Raw genomic sequence first — 19,815 nt, forward strand, 5'->3', positions numbered from 1 at the left:
ATTAATCAAACTGCAAACAAGAGAAAGACCCTTATGGTAGATTGCAAAAAGGATGCAATTCTCATCTGTTTCCCGAGCATGCCTAGCACCTTGGAAAATACTGTCCCTGCTTCTCCTGCCAACAGGTGCAACCTATTTCTTCACCTCCTGAATCAGGACTGGCTTTGCCACTGGCATAAGCTAACAGAAGGCTGTGAAGTAAAAGCATGCCAGTTCTAAGTTTAGCCTCAAGAAAAAACACGTCTGCTCTCCCACTTAGAACCCTGAAGACCCTCTCAGCATCTTGATAGAAACATGGTCCAGCTTCCTCAGTCCTCAGTCATCCAACCACACGAGGGAGCAGAGATCAGAATTGCTCTGTGGATCTCAGCCTACCTTGCTTGCCTAGTCACAGATTGTTAAGTCCTTATTTTTTTAATGTTTTTATTCTTTTAGTTGTTGATAGATCTTTATTTTATTTATTTGTATGTGATGCTGAGAATTGAACCCAGTGCCTCACACATGCCAGGCAAGTGTACTACTGCTGAGACCCAGCCCCAGTCCAGTTTCTGTGTTTTGAGTTTAATTGTTATACAGCAAAAGGCAATGGAAACAACCTTCCCACACAAGATCTAAACAATGGTAAGATTATTGTTGTTTGGGGGCCAACGGATGCTTCATATAGTATAGCTAGTCCTCTATTCAATAACCTGACCACTGGGTGTTATGTTAAACACTGGTTAAAACATATGGACTATAAATATCCAAAAATAAATCTCAGAGAATATAGGTATTTGCAAATATCATTTCTGATTATAAGGATTAATTCAGAACAGGGATGCTGAGGTACATACCATTATAGTAGGGAAGTCTACAAATTATTTTTCTACCACCATAGGAAGGAAGGGATTATATGAGTAACAATAACACTCATGAATTTCCCACCACTAATAACAGACATCATGAATTCTGATCATCATTAGTCATATCCCCCAAATCTTAGGGAGCCTATAAAATGGGATGATACAAACATGGTCTTACTTATAAACAAGCAATAATTGCTGGTTGAGATATAAAAATTGATAGTCATACACAGGATTACAAAGAGTGAAATAAAAAGCTGCTTATTTTCTGCAGAGATTTTTTTCTATAACACTGAGAAGTTTAATAATATACAATGGGGTTATAAAATATGTTAGAGGCAGGAAACCTAGTTACTGTCATTTCACTTTTTTTTTTTTTTATTATCCATCCAGGGATGACTGACTGCAGTCCTTCTGCTTCATTATGACAAATATACATCTAAAGGATTTTGATTTGGTCTTCACCAACCAAACCCACACAACCGGACACCAGAAAATCCTTACATAGTTCCTGCCTTAGAAATGCTAATATCAAAGGAAGCAATGAGAGGCTGGGGCCTATTGCTAAAACTATAGATGCTTTTATCTACATGTATATTAAATTCTGATACATATCCAGGAAGTTTTTAAGCTGATTTAATGTTTCAGTGATTAAATTGGAGTTGTTAGGAAAGAAAAAGGAATAAGAGTTGTGTAATATGGGTAAGGAGAAAAACTCAAGTAAGACAAAGAATGAGCCAGATGTGAATATATCTGAAAAGGATCGAGGATAAGTTGATTTTTTATGGGACTGTTTACAGATCAGTAATACCTACATTCTTTCAAAGACAATAGGACACTTGTGTTATTATTAAAAATCTAATATTTAAAATAGGTTTTAGCACATATAAACTGTAATCTTTCAATCTGTAACAATCTAAGATGGGAACAAAACTACCTCATATTTTTTACCAAAAAGGTAGATCCCAACTGCATACTCTAGGTCTAGTTCTCATATTTGAAAAATTTAGAGATAAAATTTTAAAGTATTATGTTGAATTATATAAAACTGCTAATATTTAGACCATTTAAGACCTACCCAAAAAGTCAGTTGCATATAAAGTCAATCTTATAGAACAATCTAATAGAACAGTGGTAACTAGTGACTGGGAAAGGTAGTGGGGAGGAGGGAAGAAGGAAGTTAAATGAGAGGCAACAAAACACAGAGCAGAGGAATTAGTTTTACTTTCTATAGCACAGTAGGATTAGTATTGGTTAAAACAATTTATGATAGATATGCTAAAATGATCAGAAGAGTATGAAATTCCCAAGAAGTAAAAATGATTCATGTTTAAAGAGATGGACATGCTTATTACCTGATTCAATCTTTATACCATGTACACATGTATCAAATTATAATGAACCCCATGAAGATGTACAAATACTATGTCTCAGTAAAAGAGGCAGCTGCATATGGTTGTACTCAATAAGAGAGAATTATGAAACAAGAGATGGCTATAGTTATATAATGAATTTCGGTGAAGAGAAAGCTACTAGGGATGAAACAACTAGGAGTACTCTCCACTGAGGACATTAAATGAAAAATTGGGCTTGGTTTTTAAGAAGTAACACATATATTTGCATTAAGGAATGGTTCTCTAAGAATGAAGGTTGTTATTTACTAGAATGTAGTGCCTTTTATGAGGGTTTTAAGCATAGCTGTATATTTTTATGTAATACAGGAATATTTTAAATTAAAATATTATTAAGCTTTAGTAAAATTGATTATTATATTCATATTGTGGAGCAAAACTTCTGCCTCTGTCCCACCATTTTGTCCTAGTTAACATCTCTTCCTATGAAGTGCAGGTTTTTATTGGTGGCAAGTGGTCTTCTCCAGAATCCACACAACCCAAGGAATATAGAAAAGAAATTGTTGAGTTTGCACCACAGTTTCTTATTCTTGGTACTCTTAGCAGTTAATGATTTTTCCTGAGAGCAAAGTCATCCCTGGTTGAGAACCATAGTCTCTAGTGCCATTTTATCTGAGCTCTATATTTTATTGACATTTGTTTTCCCTGTGTCAAGGCTTCAGTCTAATATCAGGTGTAAGGAAAGAGCAGAAAGTTTCATCCTTCAGTGCTTAAACAGAATGAGTGTCTTTAGTCCAGTTGGCCTTCCATGAGCATGAGAACTGGTAAAGGGCAAAATCTAAATTCTTCAAACCAGTTGGCATCCTACAGTTTTCAATGAATAAAACCATCTATTTGGCTTTTGATGAGTTGTTCTGGAAATCTTGGCCATGTACCTTGTTTTGAATTGAATTACTAGTTAATCTAATTCCTTCCTGTAGTAAATTCAACTATAAGTCATTGGAGTAGTTATAAAAATTTAGGAAGCAAACTAAATGACAAAGAAGCAAACCTAGAAACAAAATAGATTCACTGTTGTTTTTTGTTAGATTTTTAAAAACTGATATTGTTGTAATTTTAAATATACCATCATAATAATGCATATTTATAATACTGATATTATAAGTTACCATGTAAGACCTTTCTTTCATGTAATACCCAGTAGAATTATTATACTTAATTTTGGGGAGGTACACAAAGCAACCTATAGTATATTAAATTTATACAATAATTTCTGTACTTATTTCCTTGGACATTTTATTTACTTCTATTTTAATGTACTCCTTTTCTAACTAAGATGGGAATAAAACTACCTCATATTTTTTACCAAAAAGGTAGATTCCAACTGCATTTTTCCCATGACTCTTCTCTCTTCTTTCAATTTCAAGATCACCCACTACCTGTAATTAATGAGGATCTTCTTCATGAGTTAGTCATGAATGGAATTTCTTTCATTTCTGGTGAATTGCCCTAAAAATCATCTGTAGGAAATTCTCTTCAGTAAATTAGAGTAATGAGAAAATAAGCTAAAAAATACTAACTCCCCTTCCACCTCCATCACACACACAAACACACTTTTGTATCAAATGCAGGCAACACACGCACCTCCTGGTTTCACTTCTATCTGTGATGGTTATATCCCATATGTTGAAAGAGTCAATAATTATAAATTGACAACCATTGAAAGTATACTTTCTCCTTCTTTTCTTCCATTTCAATATATTATTTTAATGTCTATATAGTATTTGTCTGCATGTTGGTTTATGTAGTCTCTTCAAATACATCTCACATATTTTTGGTATTTCAAACATAATTCAGTTGAGGTAAGTTTAACTTTTTACTTGGGCTAGTAATTGATGAATAAGCTAAGCCTGATAAAGATATCATGTTAGGTAAAGGGGAAATATATCTAAATATGTTAAAAACAGTACACTTATTTACTTATTTTATTTATGTATTTTATTTTTATTAAAATTTTGAGTTGGAACTATGAAAATTACATTTATCTCCTTGCATTCACTTACTACATCTATCCTCAACAACAGAAGAGAGATAGGAAAGAAAACTACGTACAAGATTTTGCAACTTATCTTTTCAACAACACATATTAATTGAAAAACATCTCACGACTAGGATAAGCCATTCTGTTACTAGAAACTATTTTCTTCTATTCAACTTCTTTGCGCACATTTTGGAAAGTCATTTCTGGTTCTTATCACTCTTCCCTAGGGACTCTGCCTTTGGCAATTACAACACTGCAGAAAAAATTCTGAACACATGCTCCATACCTAGTCCAAATGAGTTATCTACCTCTGTCTATTGTTAACTTCTTGGGCAGGGATCATAGAGGTAAGTTTAAAATTTTAGGCTAAATTTTATAATAAAAACCTTACCTTTTAGTTTACTCACTAAACGAATGTTCCTGTTTTATGACTCTTATTGGTATTTAGGAGAATTCAAATAATAAGATATTTTAGTGGTAGGAGAGATCATGTCTTTATTATTTTGTTATGTTTATCTTTTAAATTACCTAAAGGTTTCTAATGCTTACTCTAATTAAAATAAGAAATATCAGATGGTATAAAAATTAAAAAGAAATTAAAGTCTTCTACTTTATTTGGTCTGATAATATTCTTCCTTCTATGCATATTTGTGGTTCTTACCACTAAGATGATAAATTCAAGACAATAACTAAGTGTTTTATTATATTGTATATGTAACATAAACTTATATCAAACCCTAAATGAGGACTTGCATGATTGTGTTTGTTTTTGTCTTGATGGTATGCTTTATATAGTTAAAATTGTGGGATGTCCAGAGGTCATAATTACTTATCTATCTGGTTTCTCTGTGTTCATATAGGATATTTGATAAGTAAACCTCATGGAAAGAAAGGTATAAGGTTAGGGAAGTAGTGAATGAAGGGAGAAACAGATTTGTTCCTGAACTACTTGAAATAGTTCTAAAGAAAACATTGAAAGATGAATGAAGAGTAAGTAAAAGTGAAGCTAGATCTAGAGTTTAATTATAAGTGATCCACATTTTCTACTGAATAGTCTATGCATTATTAAATTTGAAAAGGAATAAAATGATTGAATTTTTTCTAATTGTATAAATTATCTTGTCAATATAAAATGTCACTGTATCCTTAGAGGCAATCAGAGAGAAATTTTAAGCCAAGTCTTATGTCACAGGTTACTATTTCAAATGCCTTGTGGCATTATTTATCTTATCAGTTACTCATCTTAAGAACTGACATTTTCAATGTTAATGTTTAGATCAAGTGCCAGCAAAATATATTAGAAGACCACATTCTTAAATAAAGGAAATAAAATGTTCCTAGTGTCTTACTTTAATTTTTTTCAATTGGATAAACTTTCCTTAAATTTTAAAAGTAAAGTATACTAATACTGATTAGTACTGTAGAGTCTTTGTGGAAAGAATGATATGAGCAAAGACCACCTGTAAGTCATTAAATTTCAAGAAAATTTAGTAAACATAAGTAAACATAGGGCTATGGGAGCATACGCATAGTAGAGTGATGAAATATTTGATTTCCAAATCCAACTTTTAAAATCTAAGATGTTTTAGATTAATTGGTAACAAATGCCAGAAAGACCTTTTTCACTAGCCAATTTCTTCTTCTTTGTCTTCTTTTTTTAAAAAATATTTTTTAGTTGTAGATGTATCTTTATTTACTTATTTTATTTATTTATGTATGGTGCTGAGGATCAAACCCAGTGCCTCACACATGCTAGGCAAGTGTTCTGCCACTGAGCCACAATCCCAGCAGCTCACTAGCCAATTTCTATTCCCAAATCTAAATTTTAATCAAAACTTCTTACAAATTTACAAAAGTTTGAAGTTCTTTTTAGAATAACCCTTGTGTTCAAGAATTTTGTCACATTAACTACTTGATGTAATGGTAACAATAGATTATACATTCTGATGATGGCCATTTTGTGTTGGTATAATGAAAGGTGCTTTGAAATGCACAGGTGACTCCAAATCTTTTTTTATACGAACAATGCTCATGTGTACACAGAGTCCTCCACTGTGCTCCATTAAACTTAGTTCACATACATATAAATTCCTGTAGTACATGGTTTTGTGATCACCTGTTCAAATATCTCAACCCTTCACACGACTTTGAGTATACTCTCAGAGACAGAATGCTCTGACAGTATTCTGTTTAGATAGGAATCCCTACAGCTAGTACTATGTATGGCCATGAAGTGAGAATTTAATAAAATATGCTGAAAGAATGCACGAAAAAAACTTAGGAAGTTCAATCAGAGGCAGACTACTCCTTACAAGAAGCAATTACTTGAGAGGCTCATTCACAGGGTCACCAGATAACTACCAATAGTTACTCAAAGCTACATAACATATTTGTAGGAAGTGGTGCTATGTGCATGAGTGAGAAAGTCAGGAAAATGATATTTTAAAGGTCAACAATTGTGGTTCTTCTAAATGGAAGTTTATTCACTCTCAAGCATAATAATATATAGTATATTTTTCCTTGGAACTCATAAGATTTCAGAACAAGTCCTTGCATTGTTAATAAATATTTAATAGATTTTATAATCTAGTAATTAGAGTTAGTATAACATGGAAAAATCAAACAGACAACCAACTGCCCCTCCCAAGGGATAGAGCATCATTAACGGTTGTGCTAAACTCATAAAATACAGCCTTGGTCATTTAATTCAGAGGTAATTGTATGTGAGTGAGTGTGTGTGTGTGTGTGTGTGTGTGTATATATATATATATATATATATGATATTTATGATATTTATATACGCATTTAGGGCTGGGGTTGCAGCTCAGTGGTAGAGAGCTTGCCTAGCATGTGTGAGGCACTGTGTTCGAGTCTCAGCACCACATATAAATAAATAAAATAAAGGTCTATCCACAACTAAATATATGTTTGTTTAGTCACAAAAATTTGCTACCTAATTACACAACTTTGATTTGTATGCAAAGAGGAAAGGACTAAGTTGGTGTTGTCTCTTTGCCATAGTATTACACAAAATGGAATCAGAGCTTGTGTTATGAGACTTTTCAAAAGTCTTCTAGGCACTAAGAAGGTGGATCATAGAAAAAATAATCGCCCAGATGCTTATAATATAAACTCATGCATCACAATTCAGTTAGCACACTTTTATAGTAGCATAATGTTCTGAGATTAGGCTCCAGTTTTTAAAATTATCACACCTATATTCTATAATGTGGGGTAAACACATTATTTGCTTGTACACACTGTAGGATTTTAGACATGAGTAACGTGGCCAAATATTTCCTAAGAAATACTTAATGCATAAAGCAAGATACGCATCAAATTATGAGAATTCAAACAAGCACATTTTGTATGACTGTACCTCGTTCTCCCTTCTGACACTTCTTTCTTTGCACTGTACACTTTCTTGTCTCACTCGTAGGTGGACACAGGTTACCCTTGGCTGAAGGATGCTGTATTATTTCTCGGACCCGTGTTTCAGTCCCTCTTTTGAAGCCACATGTTTTTCCTTTCTTCATGCATGGACTCCAAGGGCTCCATTCACTGGCCTCGCAGTGCACTGAAATAGAACAGCAAAAAACAGTCTCAGTTGGCTTACAACACTGTCATGATCGTTAAATAAGAAAGATTTGCTTCCCTCAATACTTGCCCAAATTTTGAGGATAAAACCTGCAGATCAAAGTTGGGTAAGATGACTTAAGTATAAATCAGAGAATGGAAGAAGCAGAAACAGAATGCTTTCAGGTTTTTTCATAATTATTAGGTAAATTCATTTTTACATTGGATTTACATTTTGCTCTAGATTTGATTAACTCAGCCAGTAATACAGTTCATCACAACTGATCAATGCTTTATAATTTCCAGAGAATCCCTACAATTATCTATTGATTCTGACCAGAACTTGAGAGAAGATGTCATTATTTGCTAGAGAATTGATTTTCAAACTTCAGTATGCATCAGAATTATCTGAGGGTCTGCTAAAACACAGAATGCTGGACCCCACAGCTTGAGTTTCTGATTCAGCTGTCCAGCATGGGGCTGTGAATTTGCTTTCCTAACAATACAGGTGATGCTGATTTGTAGATACTAGGAATAGCCTTTGGAAACTTCTATACAATAGAATGATTGAACAGCAAATGAATCCAGGTCTTTGGCCTACATTCACAGCCTTTCTTACTTCTGTGCAGAAGAGCCCTTAAATATTGCCATTTATTACTGGGTATGGTTCAGCATAGCAGCATCTATTATAAGGGAATTCTGGGATTATTTCAATTGATAACCTGCTTCTAGAATGAACTTGACTGAATGATCCCTAGGAGAAATTGAGTTACCTTTTCTTAAGGTTTTAGATTTGTTTCCTTTTTCTGTATTTAGTATTCATGTCTTTTCAATAATGACTTTCCCAAGTTTTAGAACAGATATTTGTACTTCCAACAAAAAGAAATATTTGAAAACTTCTCTTCTTATATTTATAACCACTGAACTTCCTAACTTAATAACAAGTGACACAGCTTCCAACAGCAACACTTTCCCATGATACAACCCATGCCAAGTTTCCTAGAAAATTCTTCTGCCTTAAGGAATCCTTATTTTAGAGCAGAATGCTCTTTGATAACAACCTCAAGACACATAACCTTGTTGGGCATGGTGACACTACTTTGAAAGCTGAGGCAAGAGGGTTTCAGGTTCAAGGCCAGTCTGGGCAAATTAACAAGACCCTGTCTCAAAATAAAATTTAAAACAGGTCTGGGGTATAGTTCAGCAGTAGAATGCCCCAGCATTGCACACACGCATGGGTGCACACACACACAGACACACACATACAAAAAGAAACATAACCTAAGTATATTATAAATTTAAATCCATTCATCATACATTTCTCTCAGGCTTTTTCAGTCCCTTTCAATACCTGAATGTAACACAGAGTTAAATAAAAGTGATTACACACTAGATACTTGAATTTAAGTTTCTGTGATCTTGAGCTTTAGTGAACCACTTTCAAAATAGTCTTCATGCTCAGTTAACCACCATAATTATGGTTAAAGAATAGAACAACCATTAACAACATCATAATCATTTTCCAGTTATGAACATTATCTTCCAGTATCCCATCTCAAACTTAACCATTGAAAAAGTAGCAGATCTTTAATACATAAAATAAAAATATGTCCAAAATGAAAGTAAAAATAATTGAAAAGATTGTGAGCTCTAATTTTGTCTAGTATTCATTTAATGCCATAATTAAGAGGACTATATTAGGAAACATTGTCTAATGCAGAAATGACCAGACCTGGGTGTTCTTTCATAGTAGAAAAATGGTAAAGAAAAATGTGTATTTAGCCTTCAGAAAACCAGATTTAAAAAATTACAACATGGGTAAGTATTGGTCTATAGTCAGAAAGTGAATGGTGCTGAAAGTGAAATTGTAATGACACCCTTTGACAATTACATTGGAAGAAGAAGTACATTCAAACTAATGAGGTTAGGTATTAAAAAGCTCTAATAAGACAAGAGAGTTAAAATGCCAGGAGAGGAGAATCACTTTTGTTCCCATAGAAATAGTAGAATAAACTATATTAGCATCCAGAAAAAATGGAAATTTTGGAGGAAATGCTAAAGATAACAAAAAGATTACAGTCAGGTTACTAAATGAACAATGGAGAACTGGAGCAATACTTGGTTAAGAGATAGTTTTTTTTAAAAAAAGCAGAATTACTCGGTTTCTGTGTTTCTTCTATCTTCTGTAATAAGAACAACCTCAACATTGGAAATCTCTAGCTATTCACTAATGAAGCAAGTATCTCAAAAACAATAATGAGTTGCCTTCCCCTGGTACTAGTTATGTTGAAATTGACCATTAGTCTTGGGTAACAGTGAAGGGGAGGAAAATTTAACTGGATGTCCTACCATTATTGGTCTTGCAATACCATTTTGATTTTGCTCAGTTCTTGCTGATCAACTACATGGTTCCCCAGAAAATCTAACAAGGACATCTTCTTCCATCTGTGACTACTAGAGCAAGACCACTTCTCCAATGAGGATGACAGAATGACAGTAAAGAAAGAAAGCTAATAACTGAGCACCAACTGGAAAGAATATGTCCTCTTATAAAATTGGGTTCAGTGGATGTTTATGCTTATTTTGACCTGAAACCACGGGGAATACGTATGTGATGGCAAAAGACTCCAGTTCCACATCAGGGCAGTGTTTTCTTTGATTTTGACCTTTCCACTCAATTTGAAATCTAGGTAGGAAGCCAGAGATACAGTTTTTATATTTTTAGCAAAGGGAAAGACATATTTTGTTGGGTAGCCAGTGGGGAGCTAAGGTTAACGTACTAAGTATAGCCCTGACAACATGCAATATGGCCTGGGGGTTAAGATTTCAGCTCTCTGGGTCCAATTTTTCATGGTTGTTAGGGGAATAGGCTTTCATATTCTTCTGCATGGTGAAGTAGGTCATCTTCTTTCCTGAAATTCTGGGGCAAGGTGATATGTGTGGCGCCGGTAGGCCAGATGGCACCTGATGGGAGACAGCCCTTATGGACAAACAAGAGTCAACCCTGAAATAAAGTCTCTGATTTGCACTACTATTGTGTCCTAGGTCCTTTGTACCTAGTAAATGAGCTAAATGAAGTTAAGTGGCCTTTAGACTGCTAGTACCTATTTTAAAATATAAACCTCCTAAATTTGTGTTAAAAAATAATCTAGTTTTACTGGTAGCATAAAACTAGGAAACATTAAAGGCTAACCCAAAAGTACCAAATGTTAAATGCTCTTTCGGGTAAGAAAGCCTTTAATATAAATAACATCTGAACACAGAGTGCTACACCTTCAATCACTAAGAAAATTTCAATGTGGGTCCTTTTTTCTGGGTAAATAAATCCCACAAACTCAGTAATTCATCGTGAATTTCTATCCTTGAATATTCCACAAGCGTGTTCCCATTTTTTTTTTTTTATTCCAAGTTTGGAACTGATTACCTCTAATCGTCAGCCCTCAGGACCTGTAAAGAGATCAACTTGAAGTGCTTTCTCATGTACCTTTTACCCTTTCCTAAGCTGTTTTTCTGAGTTTTTATTGAGAAGAAAAAAACTTAATCATAAAGAGTCATGAACTGGTTCAGGACTGTTATTTTCCAGATGCTTCTGAGGTTACCTTTAAAATATCATCTATTTGTTTCATTCTACCCAAACCATTGTTCAGAAATAAAATCCTGAAATGGTTAAATCACCACCTTATATTTACTGCTCCAACACTTAAATTCTGAAGGGTCTGTGCTGTGGCCCCAGGGCTGTCCTGGAGACTATCTTGTACTGAATCAGGAGGGCTGTTGTGTGCACATGCCAACCTCAGTGCAGCATCAAAGGTTCCTGCAGTTCTTGCCCAGGGGATTTTGAGCTTTCCTATGCTGTTTTCTCATTTGGTTTAGCATCTGCTCCCCAAGTGTTCATCAAAATCATAGCTCAAGTAGCTGCACAACATTGAAAAGAGGGAAAATATAGCCTGACAGTGATCTGTTATTTAGACAAACAACTTGTCTCAGGGACCTCCCCTCTAGAAAACTCAGCCTGCAGTTAATCAGATCCCGGGACTCTCTCCTTTTGTCAGTTTGAGTAAGTCCAAAATATTTCTTTTTTTCCTTTCTGAATACCTGTGCAAGTAGAACATTGAAGCATTAATGGACTTATCAAGAGAAAATATTCCCTCCTTGGAAAATAACTTTGGTTATTGGTTGAGATTAGACCTAGGTGTTTTGTGAAATCATTGCTTTAATTACTTCAAGATACAGAGACTAATTCTAAGTAAAACTTCATTAGGTAATGATGCAAAATAAATCTACAGTGTTCAGAATAGTTGAAACATACAAACAGTCCTTAAGAAATAATGGAGCACTCATTGGATGAAAAATGTTACTGTGATACAGGCTAGATAATGCTATGAGAGCATCTTTAGAATAGGATCTTTGTAAAGAAGGATAGAGAGAGCCTCTTAAGAGACAATTGTTGAGGCTCTTGTGAGACTGGACTTTGAGAAGCACCTTCATGGAGAATGACTATCATGTGAGGTGTTTCTCATCCATTCTAAATTTCAGAAGTCCTCCTCACCAATACTGACGCACTCCATGGTATGGTTGTTGGCTTCCAACCCTTCTGGGCAATTGTCAAGGCACTTTCCAAGGTGTAAGTAAAATCCACTTTTACACTTTGTGCAGAAATTTTTGTTGAAACACGTATCACAATCAGCCTTGCACTCTGAAAAAGAAAAAAAAGAGAAATATGCTTTCATGATCTTTTCATAACTATTGTTGGACCATTTTTCCATACACAGGCAATTTTGTATCAAACACACACTTGGGGTTCAAATTTATTTTGCTAAAATGAGTTAAAGATTCCTCTATAGTCATTTAGTTGATGTATATCAGTTGTTGATTTAATATCATGTACTAATTACCTAATGAAATGTTTTGATTATATAGGATGAGTATTCCCTTTCCTAATGTCTAAAACCCCAAATGCTCTGAAATAGGACACTTTTTTTTTTAGCACCACACCAATGTGACACTCAAAATGTTTCTGATTTCAAATGTCTGAATTTGGGATGCTCAACCAGTAAAAACTACATAAATATTCTAAAATGTAAAAAACTTCAAATTCTGAAACACTTCTGGTTCCAGGCAACTCAGATAAGGGATACTCAACTTGTACATATATATTGCCAGAACTGGTTACAGGACAAGTATCTATTTGTATTAAATCATAGTGAAGATGTCTCATTAGAACTTTTATAAACTATACTGGGATACTCTCTTGTACTGTTCTTATTCACTCAACAAATATTTGATTTGCAGTATATGCCAGGGATTATTCTAGATATTGGTTGATAGCAATTCACATGAGAAAAAAGATTCAGACTGCACAAAGCTTGCATTCTAGGAGGAAATATAATACAAACAACAAATTGACCCTTCTTGTAGTAATCCTATAAGCCAGGATTATTACAAGAATTTTATAATATTAAGTTAGTTAAACTTTAAAACAACCCAACAAGGAAGTCCCTATGATGATTCCCATTTTACACATAAGGTGCTTGAAGCTCAAAAGATTAGGTAATTAGCTAAGAACCAGAGAGGTGAATTGGTTTTCTAAACCAGGCAGTTTGATTTCACTTTTCAGTGAAAAGCACTCTGAAAAAAACAACAAAACAACCACAAAAGAAAAGGGAAGAAAAAGAACTGGGAAATAACTGACAAAGGGAAAGGCTGATTATTTTGAATAAGATGGTCATGGAATACCTCTCTGGGAAGATGGTCATGGAACACTGCTCTGACATGTGAGAAGAATCCCAGATGAAATGGGAGAGCTAGCCATGCAAAGGCAGGCAAAGATCTTTCCAAATTTCCAGAAGAGCCAGCATACAACAGTAATTACAAAGGCTGGAGGTGGGAAGGCCTTGTTAGGAGACCAGTTGAGGCTGGTGCAACATGGTAGAGAGGGAGTCCTAGGAGATGATCGTGGAGGGACAGATAGAGAGCTATATGGTATTTCCTAATTTACAGTTTTGAAAGTTCACTTGGGTTCAGTGTGGAGTGCAGACTCCCTGGGTCCAGAAGAGAATATATCCAATGGATGAAATAAATGTTTGAGTTGCTACACTCAAATCCTTTGGTAGCCTAAAAAGCTACAATGATTCAAGTAATTAAATACTTGGAGTTTTTGATGGTCATGGGAACTAAGATGATATTGATGCTTACAGTACTTTTCCATAGGTTCAATAAGTAATAAACATGTTCTCAGTCTTAGCTTTTCAATTAAAAGAAAACCACATGATTTTTGCTTTATCTTGCTAAATTTAAGTATGGTTTAGCCTAATCATCAGGTAAACACTATTTACTTAACACTATCACAGATATATTAGAAGCGATTTCAATCTGAAAAAGTCCCCAAGGATGAGATAAAAATATAATGTTGTGTAGGCACTTACTTGTACACTTATTTATATCTGGATATCGAGTTCCATAATATCCACTTGGACATGAAGAGAGACACACTCCTATCTGCTTCATGCCAATTCTTTCCAGAACAAAAAATAGTCTGGGCTTACATGACAAACATCCATTGTAATCTGAACATGTTGCACAGCCTCCTTGGCAGCCTTGACTGACATTAGGATGCACTGGGGAGACAAATGAAGAAAGACAAAAACAAAGGTTAACTTATAAACATAGAAGTTGCATGACATTTTCTGGTAGTGTTTACATTTCTTTCACTAGCTTTCAATTTGGTGGTAATGGTTGAATGAGGCAGAATTTTTTTCCGACCTTTTTTTTTCAGTGTGATATGATATTTCCTTTTAACACATATGTTGCCTTTAATTTCAAAGTTCATAAAATTTGTGCATTTGAAAAATAGCAATGCATTTGGCTTGAACAATCTGTAGAATACATATGCAAAATACCCTTACTAATTAGTTCCTTGGGAAATTAGGGACTATATGTAAAATATCCTTACTGAATTAGCTTCTCTGGAAATTAGGGACTGGCAATTTTATGCTCACATGTGAATTGAAATTAATACACATGGCTTTAGTTTTTCATTTATGTGGTAGGTGATAAGCACATATCTTTAATTTCTTCAGTAATATAATTACACACACTAGGGTTTGAGAAAGGATACTAAGTTCTAAGATATTTATTTCCAACTATGGTATATTAGAGAACACAATTTTACTCTTTGATTCAGTGCAAATTGATTCTGAAACTATGTTAGCTACTCAACACCCTCCAACGCTTTCTTGAAATATTTCTTCTCAAGTGGGTTTAATAATTGCCAACACAAATTGATACAATGCTGTAAATTTAATATTACTAGTATTTCCATGAGGGCCATATGCAAGTGCTTATGGTAATTTATTCTCAGTATTGTATATTTGGGACAGTCTTACAATTTCTGTGCCCTCGTTTTTTGCTTACTGAAGTAAAAATATTATATGCTGAGGATAGACGAGTCTGTCCTAAGGATATGGCTACACGTATTCCCAGGTTTCAAAGAATCACTCATGTAAGAGTGTCAATTATCAATTTAGAGAAAATATGAATACACATCTGGGGAGATTGATGTTTACCTCAGGTCATCCCCACTTTAACCTTCTTATGACTATTAACTGTGTGTGATGTGGTAGAAACTGCTGCCTAAGGGGTGTCTTCCTTGTGACCAGGGTTTGGGATGATTTCCCCTGCTAAAATATTCTCTATTCAAATATAAGATGAATAGCATTTTTTTTTTTCATTTCAGAATGCTAGAAGGGAAAAAAAATGTTCCTTTGAGAAACAAAGGTTGATGAACAGGAATTGAAGGTATCTCCACATATTTCTGACTTCCTTTGTTGGAAAAGGAAGGTATAGCTCTGATAGGCCATGCTGTTGTTAGACTGTATTCAGTGATATTTGGTTACTAAGTTCTTTCTTACCTTCAGAGTTACCTAGTAGGGGTACCCATAAGATCAAAGAGCCTTACATAGGGGTGCATGGGTGAGCTACACAGAGGTCATTTGGTTGACCAGCATCCTCTGTCTGTAAGAAGCCATCCTGGAATCAGCCACAGGAACCACAAACAGCTCATTCTTATTCCAAGACGTTTTGTAAATAAACTGAGGAAATGTGGGGGGGGGGGGGGAGGGAAGTCTGCTTTTCCTGTCTATGCTCTTCTGCAGGGTGGGGCAATCATATAAAGTGGCACAGGAGGTTTAGACATTATAGGGCCCCGGGGACCTGTAAGTGAAAACTGTTTTCCAAGTAACAGGGTCATTTTTCATGCCAGTAACTCAGCGTTGGAGACTTACAGAAAATGTGTACATATTTTAAGCAGGGAAACACCCTAAGAAAGGAAAGGGTCAAGAGAGCTCTATGTTCAGAATATATCAGAATTCATTTCAAGAAATGAGAGGTGTCAGTAAAAACCTGCAACCCTTCTTCGAAAAGAATTGCTTATGGAAAAGTGGACTTCACTTGAAATAGAATTGCCTCAAGTTCCCAGGCCACTAAGTGGCTCTGGGTTCAGGGGAAGATGGATCAGGTTGGTCCATGCCAGCATGTCCTTATTTCTGAAATGCAGCTGCTTAAAAGAAAACACATTTGCAAATCTATATATCTTGAAACGTTTGTCAATTATAGTATAAATTTAAATAGATCAGTTGTCAGTATCAGCATGGTTTACATATCAAAACCTCAAATACTGGGATTCCTTAAAATAAATTTCAGTTTAAAAAAATAATTGGGTTTGGGGTGTTTGGAAAGTTCTTAGGAGGAGCTCTGTATGGGTCTCATGATTGAAACCAGTATCCATTGAAATTATGAGGTATGTTGAAAATACTTCACTCAATTCTCTTTTTTTACTGAGCCTTTTACTGATGAAATGTACCACAGTTGACACTGTGCTACAATAAATCTTTTCACCTGTCTTTTTAATATTTTGCCTATGAAGACAAAGGTTTTTGAAAAAATACTTTTGAAAAATCAAGGAAGACCCAGTTGTCCCAACTTGCCAGGAAATTTTGTTTATTTCTTGTCAGTGAACTTTCAATCGGGGCAGTGAACTTTGAATATGAAATGAAGGCAAACTTTATTTCTTCAAAAAAGCTTCAATGCTGGCTGTGGACATAAGAGAAATTGAGATTATGAAGTCCAGATTCTATGATCCTATTTTTTTTATGGTTGAATTCTGTAGTGACTGCTTTCTTGAATGCTGTATAAGGATCACTCAAATTATACAGTCTGTATTACACAACTAGATACAAATTTCCCAAACTTCATCTTAAGTCAAGAGCTTTTACTTTTTATATGGAAACCACAGAAAACTTTGGTCTGGATTGACTGTAACAGCTTTTTCAGCCATAAAATCTTGTGATCCTAAAATGGAAAATAGAATTTTACTTTGTTGTGCCTCTTCATAATTCCTATTCTAATAATAACTTCATTTTTATTTGTAAATTTCTTTTCCCAAGCAATATTTTTCTACTGTATTTTATATAAGCAATGTAGATCTTGGTAGTGGAAAGCAAGGGGAGATTTCATGGAATATCTAATGCTTGAACTCAATTTTAGAAAGTGAGTTGGAGTTTACCAGTACATAAATGGTCCTGTGGGGCCAGGGGAGGAAACACCACCCAAACTGAGGAGACTGGCATGAGTTCAATCCAAGTGGTGCATAAGTAGTGGGTTATGGAAAAATGAGGACTATCAGAAAGATTGGTAGAGAGTAGATCTAAATTATGGAATGCTTTGTTGGCTGTGCCAAAGAAATTATCCTGTAGACATAGGGGTTTCAATCCAATGGGTGATACATCAGTTTTCTGTTCAAAGGAATTCTCCTAGTAGCATGGGAGTCCTGGAAACTGGGATATGAATAATGTAGTGTTCAGGGTAAAAGACAGACAGTAGCTTATATGGCTGAAACAGTATAATATGGTGAGAAAGGGATGCATGTATGTTCTAAGGATATTTAGGAGATAGAATCATTCAAATATGGCAACCAAATAAATGTGGCCTGAACAAGAAAGGGGATTTGGGAAGCTTCTAGTTCTCACCAGTGAATAGAGAGGGGAGGAACTACCAGGTGAATAAAGCCTGCATGGGGAGGATTAGGACACAATGTGTAGAATAAAGAGGTCAGAAAATATAAATATCATTTAAAGTCACTAATTTTCAGGAATGGAGCTTACTTTGGGGTGGTTACTGGAGACATACATGGGAGTGTCTGGTGTTGGCTATTTAATTAAAGATGTTCTGAAAGTGGAGAACATTGATAAATGGTAGGAAAAAAAAAGACAATTCCAAATAAACAGCATTTGGTAAGAGAAAAGACGTATTATAAACAGATTTTAATAATACTTTACATTTCTATACCAATTTCAAAAAAAGCATCTCATTAAAAAACTAAGTTAACTGTGGCAACTGTCCTATGATGTATATAAGTAAGTTGGAGCTATCATAATTACTTATTTTTAAACCCTAAAATAGGACTCAAAGAAATACTACAAATCCGGGGCTGGGGATGTGGCTCAAGCGGTAGCGCACTCGCCTGGCATGCGTCTGGCCCGGGTTCAGTCCTCAGCACCGCATACAAACAAAGATGTTGTGTCCGCCGAAAACTAAAAAATAAATATTAAAAGTTCTCTCTCTCTTTCTCTCTCTCTCTCTCTCTTAAAAAAAAAAAAGAAATACTACAAATCACTGAATTAATATTGAGTTTAGATCAAGGGCTAAAACACATATCTTTGATATCTGGTACTTATTTCTCTAAATACAAATAAACTTCAGATGTGCAACAGGGATAGATATGAGTGGGAAATGGAAAAATTCACAGGAAATTTAAATTGGGATCTTAAGATTTTACATAGTAAAATTAGCATGCCTTTCTTAAAGTTAAGAAAGAGGTAAATATCTTTTCTCAGCCTATTTATGAGGGTTAAGTGTATGAAAAGGGTATATATTAATGCATAATTTAAAAACTATTTGCAGTGTCTGAATTGTCAACACTCCTGAGTTAAATGACTTCAGTTTCTCTAGCTTTTAAACAAGCCTTCCTACTATCTCCTTGATAACCTTCAACTTGTGATAAATAACTCATGAAACAGTTCCTAAGGAACTTACTATTGGCATGAGAGTTAATTCAACTGTGATATTCAGAGCATCAAGTGTTTTCAGTTTTGTTGTTTGATGCTGAGAATTGAACCTAGAGCCTCATGCATGTTAGGCAAGCATTCCACCATTGAGCTACACCCCCAGCCCCAGAACATAAAATTTTAGAGGGTACCAGGGCATTTGGTAAATATACCATGTTACTAATTTTCAGTGTTTATGATATATCAAACCAATTACAATATTGAAAACTAAGTTCTCCTTCTTTAATAATTTAAGTGCAAGCTCCTAAGATTTGCCTTACTCTAATGCCCTTCTAAAGCTCAACTGAAAATGAAAATCTATTGTATATTTCTATGTGGAATAATCCATTATTTTATGCTGCCAGTTACCTCTGATGGTATTTTATTTGTGGCTAAAGAATTTAAAAAATACCAAATTTGATAAAATTTAGGCTTATAAGACAGGTTTGATTGAATTCAAAGGAAGTTCTAAATAAAGAAGTGGTTTATTGATTTCATAATTTATATAATTAAAAATTAATAATAACAAATGTGATAAAAGTTATTTTAAACCAAAAACAGCATAAAACTTATACAAAGTCTTCTGAAAGAATTCTTGTTTTCACATTTACTAATTTCTTTCCTGTGTGCAGGAGCCTTATGAGTCAGGGTAGGGAAAAGATAGCAATGGAATTCCACAGTTATATTTTACATTTGTCCTTTTCTCCAGGTCTTCTCCTTTTACAAGGATCTTCACATTGAACATAAGTTTCTTGAGGGCAGGAATATGATTGCTTTGATAATTTTCTGTTAAGTTTCCTGATGATTCCCAGTTTCTACACAGAGTGGCTATTTATTGAATAGGTCCTTGATAAATAATAATAATAATAATAATTATTATTATTATTATTATTATTATTTTA

General features: G+C 34.5%; 1 protein-coding gene across 1 annotated transcript in view; it reads right to left on the bottom strand.

Annotated features, from left to right (window-relative positions):
• Rspo3 (R-spondin 3) overlaps window positions 1-19,815 on the bottom strand; it is a 78,024-nt gene that overhangs the window by 33,675 nt on the left and 24,534 nt on the right. Inside the window, exons 2-4 of the mRNA XM_027947406.2 lie at window positions 14,237-14,428; window positions 12,361-12,507; window positions 7,615-7,812 (exon numbers count right to left, since the gene is read on the bottom strand). Coding sequence (XP_027803207.1) covers window positions 7,615-7,812; window positions 12,361-12,507; window positions 14,237-14,428 — 537 coding nt within the window. The remainder of the gene's footprint in view (window positions 1-7,614; window positions 7,813-12,360; window positions 12,508-14,236; window positions 14,429-19,815) is intronic.

Source organism: Marmota flaviventris, chromosome 6 (genome assembly GCF_047511675.1).
Source record: "Marmota flaviventris isolate mMarFla1 chromosome 6, mMarFla1.hap1, whole genome shotgun sequence".
Classification (NCBI taxonomy): Eukaryota; Metazoa; Chordata; class Mammalia; order Rodentia; family Sciuridae; genus Marmota; species Marmota flaviventris.